At 48.7% G+C, this 19277-nt stretch overlaps 1 protein-coding gene and 1 long non-coding RNA gene across 13 annotated transcripts in view; one reads left to right on the forward strand and one right to left on the reverse strand.

Annotated features, from left to right (window-relative positions):
• The window catches only part of DUSP22 (dual specificity phosphatase 22), a 71668-nt gene extending 54619 nt beyond the window's left edge, over positions 1-17049 (reverse strand). For 3 of the 10 annotated variants that reach the window (XM_033408023.2, XM_033408022.2, XM_033408021.2), the window contains exons 1-4: positions 16568-17001; positions 4660-4693; positions 4207-4290; positions 511-593 (exon numbers count right to left, since the gene is read on the reverse strand). Coding sequence is in view for 2 of the 10 variants with exons in the window: in XM_033408027.2 (XP_033263918.1) it covers positions 511-593; positions 4660-4693; positions 16568-16588 (138 nt within the window). In the remaining 8 variants the exon portion in view is untranslated. Of the gene's footprint in view, positions 1-510; positions 594-4206; positions 4291-4659; positions 4700-16567 lie in introns of those variants that run through there. The other 7 variants (XM_033408018.2, XM_033408019.2, XM_033408024.2 and 4 more) reach the window with 4 other exon arrangements.
• The window catches only part of LOC117197090 (uncharacterized), a 34384-nt gene continuing 32147 nt past the window's right edge, over positions 17041-19277 (forward strand). For 2 of the 3 annotated variants that reach the window (XR_007479488.1, XR_004477587.2), the window contains exon 1: positions 17041-17501. This is a non-coding gene — a long non-coding RNA (uncharacterized LOC117197090). Of the gene's footprint in view, positions 17615-19277 lie in introns of all 3 variants that reach the window. The other variant, XR_004477586.2, reaches the window with a different exon arrangement.

The raw sequence follows: 19277 nt of genomic DNA on the forward strand, positions 1-19277 counted from the left end.
TGTGAAGGCAGACACACCCTGTTTACTCTAAAACCTAAAACACAACAACAGCTTCTGCACTGACAGTCTGCACAGAGAAGCCCCGGAAAATCTCCGGGGACAATTTACCCTCCATTGCCTTTATTTCCTAGCAAATAATTGAGCTTAAACGGAAAAAATCAGGAAATGAGCAGCCTGAATTCTTCTGGATTCTAAAACGGGAGATAATTTTGAAAGGAGCTAAAACAGGTTTTAAATGTCCTTAAGGTCCAAAGGGAAACACAGCATCAGCTTGTCCTCTGGCATTCAGCCAAGAGAGCCAAGTAGCTAGCAGCGTAACAGAAGGACGATCAGGAAGAGAAGGCGTCCTCCCGCCACGCCACGGACCAGGCACAGACGTGGCCTGAGCGCAAGATTAACACGGCCGGTGACACAGGGGCACAGCGGTGCTGCAGAGAACATGGCTGCTTCGTCAGTGCCCCCTGGACCCAGGAGCACAGTGCAGACACGCGTGCACCTCAGTTCTCTCACCTCCAGTGCTGGCCTGGCGCTGTCGTGCACAGACAGAATGTGTGTCACCTGGTTCTTGCTCAACTGCTCTGCATCTCTGGCATCTGTCACAGAAGAAAGAGGAGGACGTTTTAATGTTTCCTGCAAGTGAAGTGCTCCTTAAGTTTGGCCGGCAAACGAGCACAGAGTGACTTGCGTGTTTCCCTCCTAAAAATTCATAACTGACTAGACCAGAATAATCTAGACTTAGGGAATCTAGATTATTGCTTTTAGGTGTTCTGCAGATAACTAAGTTTATTTCTGATTGGCACATCTTCTGTTAAAAAGTAGTCATATAAAACTTGAAATATATTTAGATTAATAAACTTTATAATCATGAGTGTTACTGTTTAGAGGGAGTCACTTTGTAGTTGACACTTGTTAAGTTGTAGACCCTTAGGCTAGTATTTTACGTGAAACATGTAATAGGAAAGATGTTTCAAATATTTTTTAACTACCTCTTAATGATTAGTAATCTAAGTTAAAATTAAATACAAAAAAGCAACTTACTATATAAGATATAGGAATCTGCCAGACTTATCAACCCTAATGTCAAACACCAGGGAATGGCTCCAGATGCAGATAAGACTGTGGTTTATAACATCTACATTCACTTTATGGCAAAACTAAAAATGGAACATTTTCTGGAAATTCCAAACAAAATAGTCCATAAGTTATAAGTTGGCTATTAAATTATCTGCATATGACACTAAGGAGACACCAAAATTACATTCCCTTCCAGTGATCATACGTGTAGAAGAAAGTTGGAATAAATCCCCTCAAGTTGGAACTTCTGCTAATCTACAAAACAGGGCCCAGCAAGAATCAAGGAGGTCCGCTCCCCCTCTGCCCCTGCTCTGGCCTGGGGCAAGCCTTTGAAAATGATAGAGGGTAAAATGGACTGAAAATCAAATGTTTAATTATGATGTTTCTGGAGAATATTAATGACATGGGAAAATGCTCAGGATACGGTATTAGCGGGGGAGAGGGGGAGCAGGTACCAAACTACAAATACAATATAAACTCAATTTGTTAAAACACATAAAGACAAACACACACAGTGGGGGAAAACTGCTCTAAGGAATTAGCCCAAACGGTGATAATCTTGAAGAGATGGAATTACAAGTGTTTTAATTTTTTTTTCTTTATAGTTTTTTTGTGTGTATTCAACACAGGTGGTTGTAGAAGTTTAACATGCCTATGAACTACCTGGGTTTTTTTTAGAAAGGCAGACTCCTGGGCTCCAACTTAGTTCAAGGTCTATGGCAGGGCTGGGAATCTGCATTTCTAATAAGCCTTGGTGATTAAGCAGAAACTAAGAAACACCATTCTAAACATTTTGCAGATAGCATGTAACATTTTTAGAGTCAAGAGAATGATCTTTAAAAGTAATTTTAAAACGTCGGTTTTACTTTAAGACTCTCTTAACTGCCGCAGCAACCCCAAGCGCCTCCACGTCCATCAGAGGACCCGGCCCGGCAGACCCTCCGCCAGCTACGCCAAGCCGGGGCTTCAGTGAGTTTTGAATTCGGCGGGAACTCAAATTATTTAGGGTCCCACAGGCAGGCAGACCCCACGTGTTCACCGAGGTGTGGTTTTCCAGTCCCCACCAGTACGTGCATTTTAGACAAGCGGTGAAACAAGGTCAAGCTGGAGCTGCTGGCGCCCAGACAAGGCGGGGCAGCGAGGCGTTCGGAGCAGCTGGGCGGGGTTTCCCCCCCAAGGCATTCCAGGCCAGGCTCTTCCAGATTCTGACTCCACCCAGGACTTGAATTTTAAAGACTGTTTAAATATACGTGTTTTCCTTTTTTAAAAAACAGTGTTACTGAGATAATTCACATACCATAAAATTCACCCTTTTAAAGCGTACAATGCAATGGGTTTTAGTATATTCAGAATTGTTTAACCATCACCACAATCTAACTTTAGAGTATTTTCATCACCCCATAAATATACTTTTGTAACACAGGTTAAGATAAACAACAACAAAAAAGGTGGTTTGGGGATAAAATTGTTTTCGAATACAACCACCCTTGATACCACAGATGAGAAAACTGACTGCTGGGCCCCAGAGAAAACAGAAGTGACTCCTGGGGACGCTCGTGCCCCTTCTGCTCTGCTCTCCTTTCTACTCTCTTGCAGCGCCATCCGTCCGCATGCATACGCCACCTTCGGATTACTCTTTCCCATAAGCACAGGCTCTGTCCACCCATTTACGTGCATGAGTGCTCAGCCAACACTATTGGAATGATGACATTTATTCTTCAGGACTACATGTTATTGGTGGATGGCTGTCTAGAGCCAGGGGCGCCGTGGTAACGGTGTGAATGCAGCTGGAAGGTCGGCCGTGGGGTCATCAGCTAGCCCACGTGCACGTGCACAAGCTCTCCCCGAGCACGAAATCTTTGGAGAACTTAGTCCTTTGCTGCTCAAACCGAGGTCTGGCAAGCAGCAGCCTGGCACCATCTGTGAGCGTGATGGAAACTGTTGGCAGGAGTATTGAATTTGGTTGGTATTTATTACAATTTCTGATTTGTAAAAATATTCACCCAGCAATTCTACTTCCAAGAATTTATCTTAAATTCTGTTGTTTTCAAAAACAAAGACATTCCCCTCTCCCCATGAAAGCGTTAATAATAATTCACTAAATAACCATAAAGATGTTCATGCATTCTAGCACCACTCCCCTACCTGCCACAAAGCACTGCTGCTTTTTCAGAACTACAGAGCTTACTAATTTAGGAACTCCAGGACTATTTTTAACATGTTCTAGCAGCAATTAGCAGCTGTCAGCTCACTGTGCTGAATTCTCTTTGAGGCCGGTTAGCTGCCCTCGGAGCCCAGGGGGAAAAGGAAATGAACATCATGCAGAGAAGTCATTGAGACTGTTTTAACAATCGATGTGAACCTGAGCTCACAGATTTAAGCAACCAGAAAACAGACAGGAGTGTGTTCTTGTTTGTCTGGGGAGCGAGGCGTGGTGAGGAGGGCCCTCGCCACCAAAACAGGAGGCTTGTTTCTGCACACGTCCTGGGCCAAGTCCATGGATGACGCACAGTCCATCTCCAGCGCGAGGGAGACCGGGCTCCCCATCACACACACTCAAACGCCTCACAAGGTGGGGACCAGCCCCTCCGCTCCGCATGCACTTTGCTCCGTGGGTTGCTACTCACCCTTGCATCTACAGAGCATTTTGAGACAAACGAGCTAAAAATAAAAGGTCAGTAGCAGACAGCATATCAACAAATATTCAACAAGCTGCAGAGACAGGTGTAAGCAGAAAAGTCAACACAGGATAAGAATGATCTGCTAGAGATGAAACTGCCACTTGTTTTCCCCAGGTAATTTAAAAAATGGGTTTCTGAAAATTTATTAATAACTAGAAAATAAAAGTGATAAAGATGACAAACAAGTTACATGGCTGCTAAATGTGCCTTTTAGCCATCCTCTTTTGATAACAGAGCTCCAGCAAGCGTGCAGAGTTAAAAAAGTCAGAGGTCAAGGTGGAATCTGCAGGGCTCCACGCCACTCTGCCAGCCATTGGCCAAGGTGTCGGGGTACAAGGACCAGAGCACAGTGGTGGCCACGTCCAGAGCAGACTCTGGATGATCTGACGTCTACACCTGGACTCCATCATGCGTGAGAGCCTAAAGGTAATCTTTAAAACAGTGAACTCACCACTAGCAGGGGCGTCCACGTGTCCGTCCACAGGTGATGGACAAACACAGTGTGGTGCATGCACACACTGGAACGTTGCTCAGCCTAAACAGGAAGGCAATTCTGACGCAGGCTACAGAAGTGGATCAACCGTGTTATGCCCAGTGAAATAAGCCAGTCACGAAAGGACTAACACTGCGTGACCCCACTCACACGAGGCCCCCAGAGCCATCAGATTCATAGACAGAAAGGAGGGGTGTGGTTTCCAGGGGCTGGGCTGGGGGATGGGGAGTTAGTGTCCAATGGAGACAGATTCAGTTGGGAAAATGGGAGTTCTGTGGACGGATGGTGGTGACGGCTGCACCACGGTGTGAATGGACTTAATGCCACTGACCTGCACGCTTCAAAAGAGGTTAAAATGGCCTATTTAACAGTTTACATATTTTACCACAATAATAAAAAAGGAGAACTCACCTTTGAAGCTGCCGATATACAGGCCAGGCAGGATCTAGGGGGAGACACAGACCAGACGCGAGTGTTACAGGCCTGCGGCTGACGGCATCTGGCACGAGGCGGGGCCCTCCAGGAGGTGGGAGCGCAGCCCAGGCCTGTGCCCACCACACCCACCTCCCAGCACCTTCCCAGGTGGACAGCACGGACGACAAGCATCCTTGTCTCCAGGGCTCGCCAGTGCTCGCCGGCTTTCTGAGTCCAGCCCCACACCAAGCGCTGCCAGCATCCCCTCCACCCGTCCTGCCTGCCCGCCCCCCGCTTCCCCCTCTCCCACTCCTCTCTCAGCTCCAGCAAACCCGCCCTCTGCAGTCTGAGGCTTCGCACATGCTGTTCCGCAGCCAGGCAGCAGCTCTACTCCCGCTCTCCCTATCCTTCAGGCCCCAGCTCCGACCCATGCCCTGGGGAGGCCTGTCCTGAGCCCTGCTTCAGCGCCCACCGTCTTCCCCTTGCAGTGATGCTGTCATGGACGTTACTAGGTGGAGGCCTGTCCCCTCTGCTGGGCTGCACACCCAGCTCCTGGCCCAGGGCTTGGCCCGTGATTACCATTCAATAAAGAGCTGCTAAATGAATGAAAGAACTGTCTAAACGTGCACGTTAATAAGAACACACATTTGCTGCAAAACGTCTACTTCTAAGGCAGTGGTTCTCAAGCCCGACTATCCACCAGAACCAGCGGAATCTATTAAAACTTCAGGTTTCTGGGAAGCCCCCAGCCCCAGGCTCCACACAGAATGATTCAGTAGACCTGAGACGGAAACGGGTGACTGTAATTCTCACCTTAAAGCACCCCCACTTTGCAAAACACGAAGCCAATTCCTGTCCTGCCAATACTCTGTATGGAACCTCTGAAATCCAAATACGGACACTGCTTTGGAAGCTACACCACGTATATGATTTCCAAGTGCATACAGCACACTGGCCTTGGGGACACTTCAGTGCAACCCCTGGTGCCCTGGCGACACCCTCATCAGCACCACTGCCACACACACCTCTCAGCCCCATCTGCTTCACACTCTCTGTTGTTTTTTTCCACTTCCACTAAGAAAGCTGAAAGCAGCAGGTAGTAACTTCCTTCACGTGCTTGGATTCCTTCAAGCATCTTCCTGACAACCAGCTGCCCACGAAAAAGTCACTGTGGGGATCTACTGGGACACAGCAGTACTGGGTCCAGGGTCAGCGTCTGTCATGGGGGACCAAAGAACTAATCGACCAAAATAGGACACTTGTGAGAGTGAAAAGAGGTACTATTAATAATCTAGGACAAAAGGCAAAATCCAGAAGTGACATCGTCGTCATAGAGACGTGTGGTCACTCTGGCTGACTCAATACCCGGGGAGGCAAAACTGGCTTGGAGAGTGCCCCAGGGGACTGAGAGAGTCACGGCACTGAGGCGGGCAGGGTTAGCCCTGGAACCAGGAAATGGAAAACTGCCAAGGAACTAAAACACTTGACAGGTCTTTCTTGAAACATAATCAGTCTTTGGGATTCTCCTGGGAGGAAGGGTGGAGTAAACAGTTCACCATTCCTGTTTTAAAACAACGTAAGAACAATGCAAGTTCACCCGGGAGACGCCTCGAACTGATGCTCTCTGGCAGCTCTTGCCTGCACAGAGCTTTTTCACGTGTCATCTGCGCTTCTCCAGGGTCTCTCCTATCTTCATTAGATACTCAAGGGCAAAATCATCACCCAGCTCCTTTGACTGATGGGGACACAGACTTCCTCCCTGACCGAACTTCGAGTCTTCTCCACCTGGCTGGTCCTTGGCCAGATTTAGCCAAGAACCCTGCTGAGCCAGGTGTCAAGCGCCCACCCGCTCTTGGTATCAGTCAAGCCCCTCTTCCTCCACCCTTGGCTCTGATCAAGCTCCATCAGTGATTTCCACCCACTCCCTCACCTGCTCCGGTTGCAGTGGGAGTGGAGCTCCATCTCCCACTTGTAATGGTCTTGAATAGAATCATCCTTGCCATTTCCAATGTGTCAAAATTCTTTTTCTTTCCTAACACTGACCACAGCAGTCTCCCAATTCATACAGCTGACAGTTACAATGGACCAGAACACAATCATGGAGCACGTTTGCTTCCCCAAAGTTGCAGAATGCATCAGAGTGGCTGAATGGTTTCCTGAGTTCCTGTCACACACGGGTACCCTCTGGGCACTCGGGATACAGTGTGACCGAGAGACATGGCCCTGCCGGTGTCCCACTTCCCTTGCTGAGTTGCTTGCTTAGGGAGGGAAGAGGCGCCTTGACCACTCTGGGGTCCCCGAGGACCTTCAGGAGGCGATGACACTCAGGGGCCCTGATGTCCAAAAGAAGCGGGCTGGGAGAGAGGCAGGACAGGCAGGGGGCGGTGGAGACAGCCAGCCCTGAGAAGGAAGGCCCGTCTCTCCTGGGAGCAAGCGTGAAGGAGGCGAGACGGAAGGGGCAGAGGAGGGGCAGCCGCTGCAAGTGTTCAGGCTCTAGGTTAAGTGCCACTGAGATGCTAGGTGTGTGTGGCTGTTAGAGAGAAGTATTTTTATCTGCTGTATCTGGGAAAGATCATGATAAATATAAAGGAATGCTTTCCTTATTGTGCTCACCTCTGGCAGGGGACACTGGGGGCTGGGAGGTCTGGAAAGACCACTTCTAGATTTCCGTTGGCACTTCTACATATCGTGCACATGCATTACTTCAATTTAGTTTTTCCAGAAAGTCAAGTGGGGTTATTTGGGGAAAAGATTATGGCCCATTTTTGCTTTTCTTCTTTGTACTTCTACTACCTTCTCTACTAAACGTAAGTTAATATATTTCATATTATTTTCAAATAAAATAAAACAGGGGCATGAGATTAGCTCATCTCTGGGCTCTACTGCTCTCGAACTGATTGTATGTTCCTTGAATCCATCCTTTGGAACTCACCTCCAGGGCGTCTTCCAGACCCTGCACCCCATTATTCTCCCACCCCCACTATTGATCCCACCTGTCCCCTCACGGTGTCACCTTCTCCCCGTCACCCAGAATGAAAAACGTGGAGCCCCCTCCCAGCTACCCCTCCCCTTGGTAGCTCTCAGTGAGCTACCAAGTCCCATCACGGCCCTTGCCCCTTGGTTGTGAGGCCAAGGGTCCCAGTGCAGAACCTCGCAGGCTACAGCAGTAGCCACTGAACTGCTCTGTCTCATCAAATTAATTTCTGAAAGCCATATTCTCATTGGGTCATTTTCTAGGTCAAAATGTTTGTTGGCAAACCCTTTCCCAAGAAAATGAAGGCCAAAACTGAAAATGAGCTGAGAATTTCAACGTGGCTTCCTACCTCTAAAGGATTCCCCACTTCTCTTCATCTGCAGTCAGGCCAGATAACCCCTATTTTCCCAATATCCCCTCCTGGTTCCACCTTGGAACATCACCTGCTCTGCTCCCAATACTCTCTCTAAACAGGGAAGAGATGCTCACTCTTTGGGGTCCCTCATCCCATGGGTATGTTTGAAAATTATAAACCCTGTAATTGACAGTTATTTTATTGGTTTCCTAGCCTCTGAAGCCCTTTCCTGTGTTTGGAGAATCCCCATCCCCACTCTGGAGTCTTAGTGGGAAGCAGAGCCCAGCTCTTCCTACATAAGATCCCCACTCCCATTTGCCTTCCTGCTACAGCAGGGACATGGGACATAAGTGCAACACGTCTCCACGGCTCCTCCAGACGAAGCCAGAGACAACTCAGAGCATCCTCTCTTGCAGTAGGGCAGGTGGAACACGCAGGACCCACTGGCAGCAGCAGTAGCATCTTGGGGCAGCCGCAGAAATGCTCTCACCAGACCAGTTCTAGGATCTGCTCCTGGCAGGTAGCCTAAATCTGGTTCTCCAGACTTCCCAGCCTTCTGACCTATTCTACCTAAAGGAGTCACATTTGGATTCTGTTGCTTACAACCAGGGACCCTGATGTTGGCCGTTCAACCCAGAAAAACGCACAAATGCAAATGAACTGCACAGACCTTCAAGCAAGTCACAGACTAGCAAAGCCCCACCCACCTACAAGGGCAGCCCCGCTGGCACTCCAGGAGCCAACAGGAGACGCCTCCCTCCTCTGGACACCACGCCTGCCTCAGTCAGCACTAGCTTCCACTCCTCCACAGATCCCCAGTTAGTCTGCGCCTCTGGGCCCTGGTGCAGTGCCTTTGTTCAGCTCCTGCCTGACCTACTGCAACAGCTCTTAGAGTCCTCCCTACCTCTGGACTGGTCCCTCCAAAGGATTCCTCAAGCCTCCTTCAACACACTAAAATCTCCTTAGCGCTCCAAGTAGCTATCAGAAATTCGACACCTCAGCAAGAAAGACCTTCAAGGATGGAGGTTTCTCTGTCTTTAGCCTCCGCCCCATGCCTGGCCAAGGTGATGATGCAGAGATGCAGGCCAGGATCCCCAATTCCAACATCTGGGTTTTATGGGAAACAGCCCAATTTTCAAATACTGTCAACTGTATTTTTTTAAAACCTTAAATACTGTGATAAATAAAACATCTGTAGGCTGAGTATGGCCCATAGACATCTAGTTTATGACCTCTATCTGCTGCCTGCATTGTATTTGTGAATATGTTTTCTCTAAACTTGAGTGGTTCTCCATTGACTGGTAGATACTTAAGTAAATGTTTCTTCAACAAACGAATGAACAAGTAGACAACGTGAGTCAGGTGGGAGGGGGCCAAGCAAGGAAGAGAAAGATGGAAAACCATGATGAGTGAGGCCTGAGAGATCAAGCTTTACCCCTTTCTGCTCTGGGAAGTTTTCTGTTCAGGGCCAGTGGCTCTGGGGCTGGTGTTAAAGGAGAGCGGCTCCCAGGAGAGACCCCGGGGCAGAGCGCTGGCAAGGACAGAGGTCTGAACTTAGCAAAATCAAGGAGGCAACTTACCAAAAATCATGTAAGATGCACATTTTACATGCACTTAAATATTTTAATTATAAGGAGAGGACAGAGTTGTGCCAGTAAACTTTTAACTCCATTTTCCAGACTAGGAGAATAAGCTACAGATTCAGGGGCTGGAAATAGAAAGCAAATTGCTCAATCCCAGTTTCTGTAGTTTCTTCCATATAAAATTACAAAACAAGATCCAGGAAGGCTGGAGAACTGGCCATTGCCAGGCAGAGAAATTACATTTTTGTTTTCAAGGAGAAAAAAAAGCCCGTAAATATTTAAATTTCTATACCAGTCAGCCTCAGTTCAAACTTAAAACTCAAAAAATCTGACTGGTTGACTCCCCTGGTATTACTGTTGCTGGTAAAGCCCTAAGTGCAGAGAAAGAGAAAATGAAATGAAATATTTTCCCAGCAGGCTCATGGCTCCTCTTGGCCCATGGGGGAGGCCAGGGAAGGGCAGAGTGTGCATCTGGGACAAAGCGGCTGACCAGTGAATTCATGGAAAGTCTGAACTCAAGCCAGAAGCAAGAACACAGGGGGAGTGAAGTTATCACCACACAGTGAGAAGTAAGGATAGATCAAGGAAAACGTCTGTAAATGCCACGTGGGAATGTTCTACGGCTCTAAAAGAAAAGTAGAGAATTGGTCCCAACCATCCTTGGGCCTTGGAAACCACTGTTCTTTCCCTGTGCTGAGGATGTTCATGCCCCATCATCCACCTGGGTGGCTGCTTGTCACTCAGGTCTCACATGAGGTAACAGCTCCCAGGGAGATCTTCCCTGACCATCAAACTCCCTGGCACCCTCTGTCACATTACCCTGTTTTATTTTCTTTATCACGTTGATCAGTACCTAAATTTTTTTCATTTGTTTCCTTACTTTTTTGATTGACCTTAAAGCACGGGTTGTGTCTGTCTTGTTCCCTGCTGTGTCCCAAAAGCCAGGCCCAGAGATGGGCACATGAAGCGATAACCACTGAATAAAAGGTGATGAAACACACCACAAAGGGAAACACTCTCTGACATTCTGCTGGTCAAAAATGATCCTTGTTTTCTACTAGAACACTGTCTGGGAGAGATAACGAAGGTTATCCCGCAGAAACCCGGCCTGCCCATGGCTGACGGCTCCTCTTGGTCAGCCTCCTTCACAGCCACACTGTCCTAACACTGACCACAGACACATGGACAAAATCAAATCCTTCGCCACAAAAAAGCACTTGGGCACAAAACAACATTGCTTCTAAGACAGGAAATATTTTAAGTTTATTTTTTAAACATTTTTCTTAGTACTTCAGGATGCCATGGAATCCGAGGGCACCCCCCAAACAGATGTAAGATCAAATGCCTGATCAGGTAGCAGTACACGGCCACAGGGCGGGGCATCTTAATTCTTCCTAGGTTAGAAAGGACTCTGTGGGCTTCAAAGCCAGGGGCGACGGGGAAGACTTTGGTGGCTTCCCTGAAGGTCTAAATGTCACAGACTTTCTTAATGCCATTTGGCCATGAACTTAACAGTTTGCATTTATGAAAGGAAGAATCTGAGAATACTCTTGCGTGCACTTAGAACAGTGCCTTAAGCATCTATTTCTTTAAAATGAAATAAAACTGTAATGTTGAGAAGAAAAAACATACAAGGGGTGGTGTGCAGAAGACAGAAACCACCAGCATGGAACCCTGCATCCGCCAGGCCCACAGCCACGCTGCCTGCGGCGTGCTCCCTCCTGCAGGACTCCTCTGTAGGCTGCCTGTGACCAGTGTGGGTGGCAGGGTCTCGTCTTTCACGCTATTTCCCACTACAGGATCTAGCATGGTGCCTTGACAATAGCAGGAATTCCATAACCTAATTTGATGAACTGGTGAACGGACAGACGAATGAGTTATGAAGGTAGCCACATCGGGTGCTCCGTTGTGGAAACAGCAGCATCTAACAGCACGAGGACGTCTGACCTTCCAGCCCCTTCCCAAACTAAAACCATGCTTCCCAACCTTTTCAGCCTTATTCCACCTTCTGATAACGATTCAGTTCCATATCACACAGGGCTCGGGAGATTGTGAATGGAGAACCCCAGGCCAGTGGCTCTCAACTGTAGTTTTACCCTCCAGAGGACATCTGGCAGTGCCCAGAGAAATTTCTGGTTGTCACCATGAGGGGAGAGTGCTACTGGCATCTAGCGGGTGGAGGCTGGTATGTTGTTCACCACAACGCCATGAAGCCCCCACTGGGGTCCACATCAAAGAACGATCCAGCCCCAAGTGTCAACAGTGCAGAGGTTGAGGAACGGGCTATGCCTAGGGGGACATATTCTCCTTGCTCTTTGCCCTTGGACTATACTCCTTTCTCAACTGTACTCCCTTGTCTTCCTAAGAAGAGAAGTCATCCTCAAACAGGTGTCAACCGTATCTAAAGCAGATGTCTTCGCTGTCACCGTTGATGGGAAAAATCCAGGAACGCTAACAGCAGTGCATGTGTGTCCTTTACAGTTTGCAAAAGTGTCTTCTAATACATTCTCATTTGCTTCTCCCAAGAATCTGGGTAGTAATTGGGCGAAGTAACATTATACTCATTTTAGAGCCAAATAAGGAGACTAGTTAAGCAAACCACCATCCCTATGGATCAAGGGCAATAAAGACATTGATGCTCAGAAACAGAGTGGCTTGTTCAAGAACACACCCATGCAGGAGCAGAGTGGTGGACACCACAGATCAGGCTTTCTGATGGCTCTGCCCCCTCCTTCACAACAGTGGTCTTCTCATAGAAAAGTGATGCAACAAGCTAAGTGTTTGCCTCCCGCTGCCATGAGCAAGTTGCCCATGAAATACTGGGCAGCATCTGTTTCCACCAGGTAGGATGCTTTCAGGGGAAACAGGGCAGTGAGGAACGAAAAGGCCGCCAGACTGGGCAGCTGTGTGCTGGATGAACTGAACCAACGCTGGGTCCTCACAACCTGCCCTAGAATGGTAATGCTTCAGCCCACTTTTAGATCATCAGTTCAGGTTGCTCAAGATAAAAACATGCACATTTCTCTAATAGAATGCTTGGCCAGAGAGATTAGATTGTTTTTAATGGGCTATTATAGTACTTAAGACTAATAAGATGAGAATGAGGACTTTTCTTTATAGGACCTCCCCCAAAAGATTTGGGGGTCAGACCTTTGAGAAAACTTCGACTCAACTAGGAATTTTCAAAGGCTCCACAGACACACATTTGCTTGCAGCAGCCTGTTTAGTTTGACCTAATCCTACTACAGACACTTGCTAGACTGGCCTTTAGCAGCAAGGCGGGGCAACCTGCTGACGCCAAGAGCTAGGCCACCTGGCTTTGAGTCCAGGCTCTGCCACCCACCCAGTGGGTGACTCTGGCCAGGTCATCTGTAAAGCAGGGATGAAAATGGCAGCACCTGCTTCGTGGAGTTGTGGTGGGGATTCAATGAGTTACTCCATGTGGTGAAGTCTCAAAACAGGCCTTGGCACACCGTAAGTTCATCAGTGACTATAATTTTGGTCACTTTAGAGGATCTATTTGGAAACTGCACAAAAAACAATGAAAAAATAGTTGTAGTTGCCTGACTTAACCCTCTCCTCCTTATATCAATATCAAACATGAAGGGAGAGAGGAGAAGGCTTTTCCTATTTTGCAACTAATTTGGGACTCCGGGGAGCTTTTCTCAGTGTCTTCAGAAGTCACTTGGAATGAACTGGTATTCTAGTTCAAAGAAAGACTTCCACTATCGTCAACATCAGTGGGAACTGGGTTCAGAACCCAGTTCGGCCACTTCCTAGCATTAGGACCTTAGACACGCTACTTTCTGAGTCTCCATTTCCTAATCAGCACAGAGAGTAAGATAAGACAGACTGACTCCTAGGGCTATAGTGAGGCTTAGATTTTATAAACTGCAGGCACATTGTACGAGGCTCAAAAAAAAAAAAAAGATTACAACTGCTGTATTCTCTGTTTCTTCATCATCTTTTATTTATTTTTTTTTTTGTGGTACGCGGGCCTCTCACTGCTGTGGCCTCTCCCGTTGTGGAGCACAGGCTCCGGACACGCAGGCTCAGCGGCCATGGCCCACAGGCCCAGCCCCTCCGCGGCATGTGGGATCTTCCCGGACCGGGGCACGAACCCGCGTCCCCTGCATCGGCAGGCGGACTCTCAACCCCTGCGCCACCAGGGAAGCCCTCCTCATCATCTTTAATTGGCCAGAACACAGATGTTTCTTCCCCTAACACTCTCCAAGTAGCACGCTGTGTACACCTAACTGAGATGGGCACGATGTTCTGCCACACAGGAGACTGGGGGCGTATTGATGAGGAGATCCTCCACGAGGACAAAGAATAGAAATAAAAACTGCTGTGTTCAAAAACTGCTGCATTGTTTAGTTCATAAGTTTCCTTTTGCCAAGGATGACCGACTTTTGTGAGACTGGAAATAAATCTTGTCCCAGGCACCTCAGGGCACACACACACGGCAAATAAAGTTTTCAGTTCCAAAGGCACTGCGTTTTTATCTATAAATGTTCTTAGAAAAGCATTTCTACGGCTAGCACCTTATACTAATTCCACTAGGTCTGCAAATCAACCATTCTTTTTTAAAATTTTTAACAGAAAAAATGAAGCCTAGTTCCAAGTCACACACTAACACATGAGCAAATTCTAATTAAGGCTTTTAATTTCTCGCTTCCAGCAATCTACTTTGCCACTAAATAACCCTGCAACCTAGAGCAATTCTTCAGATCTCAGCTTAAACATCTGTTCTCCAGCATGATCCTTGGCCTGGACTGAATGCTGCTTCTAGGTTGTGCTCATCACATCTAGTTACCCGACTCTCAGGAAATTGCCTGTCATCCTCTGGAGCCCTCACTCCTCCCCACCTTGTGTTTGTTTTCTCTCTCTTTCTCACACACACACACACACACACACACACACACACTCACACACTCACACAACCCGTGTTGTGTAATACAGTAGCCATTAGCCACAGTGGCTTTGAGTACTTAAAATGTGGCTAATCCCAAATGAGATGTGATTTAAGTATCAAATACACACCAGACTTTGAAGACTTAGCCCAAAAAACTATATACAAACCATTCTAAGAGTAACTTTATCATGGTTAAATGTTGAAACAACAATATTCTCAACATATTTCAGTTAAATATATTATTAAAATTAGTTTCTTTTTACTTTTTTAATGTGGCTACTAGAAAAATTTAAGTTACATATATAGCTCACATTATATTTCTATCGGTCAACTGCTGGTCTATACTGAAGGTTCTGTGAAAGACCTCTGTCTGTGTTTTTTACCATTGCACCTCTCCTAGCCCCCTCAACCAGTACAGCACCTGGCTAATGGTAAGTACACAATAACAATTCGTTGATTTAATGGTGTCTCTAAATCTGTCTGTATGTATGTTTCCCCGTCTCTACATTGGAGATAGTGGCTCTATGTACAATATAAGATGGTCATGAGAATAACATCATCAAGAAATGTAGTGCTTTCTTTGAAAGGTAAAAATCATGATATGAATATGACTGCTTTTGCTGAAAAGCCTGCAATTAATTTTGAACACTTAGGCAATGATTTGTATGCCTAAACACGTTCTTTGAGTTACAATAGAAAAATATTACAAATTAATGCTGAAAGAGGTGGAGAGTGAACACCTCAAGGGGAAATAACTGTAGGAAAAAAACAAAGTAAAGCTGAGGTGTGACCACAACTAATGGGAAGGCAAACAGAGCCCACAAACTCGCAGAAGCCCCTTTATTGTTCTGTTTGCATTAAAAAAGCAGAAGCCTGTGGTGCTGACGGATTCCAGTGCTAATGGGGACATACATACTGCGAGTACTTATCCAAGAAAGAGAGTCTCTTTCCACCCACCCTTCCCACCAAAAAAGCCCTCACAAGGAATACCATTCTGGTTACCAAAAAACCTCCGGTACGCAGGCCTAAACCACACAATCCCCTTTTATATAAACTGAGTCTCCATGACAGTGAACTTGACGTGGCAGGTGAAGAGTTAAGTGGGTAACTTTCCTACCTGCCTGGACTGCTAACACTCCAGCTGAAAGAACCCCAGGGCTGACAAATCAGCTTTATACCCACCCAGCAGGGAAGCTGAAAGTGCGCGGAGACGCTGGTGAGTGGAATACACCGGGGAAGAGAAACAGACCAGAGACTAATCTCTGATCCAGGACCATTTCAAAGACCCGAGAAGATGAGGGCTTTAAAAAAAAAAAAAGTTTTGTTAAGTCTTTTCTTTAAACCAGAAGTACCAGATCAAAAGCTCCTTAACCTTGCGTTTGACATGAATACACCCCAAGCAACTCTCAACTGTAAGAGCTGGAATCTGGTCCCCTCCACCGGCAGGAAAGGCACAGACCATCCCACGGCCTCGGAAGAAGGGTCTGGGGCGCCGGAGAGCAGAGCAAGCCGGGTTTTCTATTCTAGAAGGCACAGGTCGCCCTGCGCAGAAACCACGCGATCCGGATAAATCAGCTCTGAATCTGTGCTCTCACCACCCGCCCCCCCCCCCGCCCCCCAGGGAATTAAAAGCACCTCAGGATTTAGGCCTCTGTCAACTTTTCTGTCCACAAGAAAAAGTTATCTGCGTACACGGAAAAAAAAAATCTGGGAAGAGGAAATTACGGAAGAGAAGACACTTATCTACTCCACTTTAGTAATGATGTGGGTGGTGAGGCTTCAAGAGCCGAGTCTGGGGGTGAAGGGGAGGGGAGAAAAGGCAGAAACCACAATCCTTGTGAGCTCAGCCCAAGTCGGGGCAGAACAAGCGCCGGCGCCGCTAAAGGGCACGGCTAGCTCTCAGCCACAAGCCGGAAGCGGCGGGGCCCGGGGGCCTCGCAGACGCAGGCACGCGGCGGCCCCCGCCTCTCGGGGGCCCGGGGGCGCGGACGGGGCGCGGAGGGCTCCCCTCGCCGGCAAAGCCCCGCGCAGGCAGGCTGAGGAGTGGAGGCAGAGGGCAGGAACGAGGGACACGTTACCTTGTTCATCCCATTCCCCATGGCGGCCGCGCGGTCTAGCGCCCGGGGCGCGGCGGCAGGCGCACTGAGGGCATGTTGGAGCGGGCGGGGGAGCAGCGGGAGGGCGGGCAGGGGGCACTGCGCGCCCGCAGCGTAAACAGCAACACGGACCGGCGGCACCCAGGCCTCTCTGTCCGCTGCGCTCCTGTCCCCCGCGGCCCCCGGGCTCCCCGGCCGCCGGACAGCGGCACAGGCGCCCCTGCGGGAAGGGGCTCGCGGCGCCCGCACCCTCCCGGAGTGAGCCCGGCGCCTGCCACGCCGGCCCCCGGGACTTGTGGACGCGGTTCCTAGGGGCCCGGCCGGGGCGCTGGGATTATGTCTCCCGGGGACCGGGGTGCAGGGACATGACTCCTGGAAGCGGGGGCCTCCAGGATTCTGGCTACTCGGGGGCCCGGGCCCAGGGCGCACGCGCACCCCCGCCCCGACCGCCGTCGCCCTGCGCGTTCCGAGACGGGGCGGGGCCGGTGGTCACGCAGGCGCAGCCCCTACCCAGTGAGGCGTGTCACGGGTCGCTCCCCGGGGGTCAGGGTCACCAAAACTCCGGCAGGCCTTTCCCCGGGGCCACTGGGGGCCTGTTACCGGCAGTCGCCGCCCTGCCTTGACTGCCTGGGTGAATCAGGTGCTAATCGAAGCCTTGGTCTTGCAGGCTCCCCTGCCTGGGTTTTCTGAGTGCTACCGATTTAGTCCGGGTGGGGGGATTCCTACGGCCCTGCCGCACCCACGAAGAGCGAGAAGGCTCACCCGGTGGAGAAGGTGGGCTCGGTGACTCATCTCTGGGATGACCTAACCTCCCGACCCTGGCGGAGCAGATGTCCGGATGTCAGACGTCATACCGTGACTTTGGACGGCCAGTGTGCCCCCTTCAGATTGTAAACTGGCTCTAGTAGTTGCATGGGTATGTTGATACAATTGCTTCCGGAAAGCCCCTTTCCTTGCTAAGCAACACGGTAATGTCTGCGTTGTGGTTCTGCCTGGAGTGGGACACTTTCTAACCTGTAGCAGAATTGTGTAAGTAGTCTGTCACCCTTACTAAACTGACTTCTTCCCTGCGGACAGAATCCTTGAACTAGGCGTTTAGCCGTTTCATTTTTATACCCTCAGCAATGCCCTGCACATCGTGGGTGCTTGATAATTATTTGTTAAATGAACGGATGCCTCATTCTGATACGGCCGGGCTCACCTCCGATGACCTCATTTCATCTGCTCCTCCTTTCCCGAGTCGCAGCCACACAGACTTTCTGTGTGTCCCTTGAACGTGCCACCCTTGGCGCTTGATCTCTTGACCATGGCCTTGAGCCTTTGTGTGGGCTGTGCTCTCCACCCAGCCGTCTCAGTCCCTAGCTGGCTCTTCCTTTCAAGCTCCCAGCCCAGATGTCACCTCCTCAAAGAGGCTTTTCCAGACCACCCGATCTAAAGGAGATTCTCCAGTCACCATCATATTACCCTGTATTGTTTTCTTCATAGCAATTAAGATGAGTGGACATTCTCCTATTTATTTGCTATCTATCTCACTGGAAAGCATCCTGCAGAGGAAAATGACCTTGTCTGTCTTATTCACTGCTGCAGCCACATGGCCAGGGACAGGGCCTGGCACAAAATAGGTGTTCAGTAAATATTTGTGGAATAAGTTCACAAATTCCAGAAGACTGAGGAAACAGTAGTGAGGCTCTAAGGAAGGCTGACATTTTGAAAAGAACTTGCAGACTCCATCTTAGTCATTTCCCTCCTTGTTGATGTCTTCTGGGCCACAACAGGTACCAGAGCCCCACGTGTAGGAAGCCCCCCTTGGTGTGCACCCAAATTGTCCCCCGTGGGTAGGATAGGACCCTTCCTATCCCTTGCTTCTGGGTTGTTCCTTCCCCACCACCTTCACTTCCTCTTTTCCCTCCCCCTCCCAGTCACCTGGACAGCCCACCTCCTCTGCCCCTCACCATCATTACTTGTACTGCTTTCCTGCTTATAGACAGCACAACATGGTTAGTGGGCTGCCTGGGGAATCCCAAGACCAGCCTGTGTCCCTAAATCTCAGAGTGCTATTGGGCAAGATGATCAGCTTTTCTGAACCATTTTTTCCCTCCTTAAAATAGAGCACTGGACTGTGAATTTTCAAAGGTCCTAGCCAGCAATCAGTGAACGACTTTTATTTCCCTCCTCTGCTTGTGCTGTCGTTGCTTCCAGTTCAGATGAACTTTCGAAAACGTGAACAATTCTTGAGTTAGTATCTGCCCATAAATGACAGAGCCACACCCAGTTTTTCTTCTGCCCTCCATTTGGAACATTTTCTTTCTCTTATTCATTTCTTAAAAACTTATTTTTCTAGCTCAGACCATCTGCTTAACAAGCTCTCCTAAGCTCAGAACCAGCTATGGTGTGTGCGTGTGTGTGCCTTTGTGTGTCTGTATTTGTGTGTGTGTCTGTGTCTTTGTGCATGTGTGTGCACGTGTGTCTGTGCGTGCATGGGTGTGTCGGGAAAGTTTTCCACAAGGGACTCTATCTCCCTGCACTCCCGTCCACCTTATCCTTGAAGCTAACCCCAACTCTCTGCATCATAACCCCAAAATTATCATTGTCATGTGTTGCAATTCTGTGACTAAAGAAAAGGAAAAGAGAAAGTCTGATCCATTTTGACATGTCCTGGTTTTCTCTTTTAATTTTCATAGCACCACCTCAG

The sequence above is a fragment of the Orcinus orca genome, chromosome 10, assembly GCF_937001465.1.
Source record: "Orcinus orca chromosome 10, mOrcOrc1.1, whole genome shotgun sequence".
NCBI lineage: Eukaryota > Metazoa > Chordata > Mammalia > Artiodactyla > Delphinidae > Orcinus > Orcinus orca.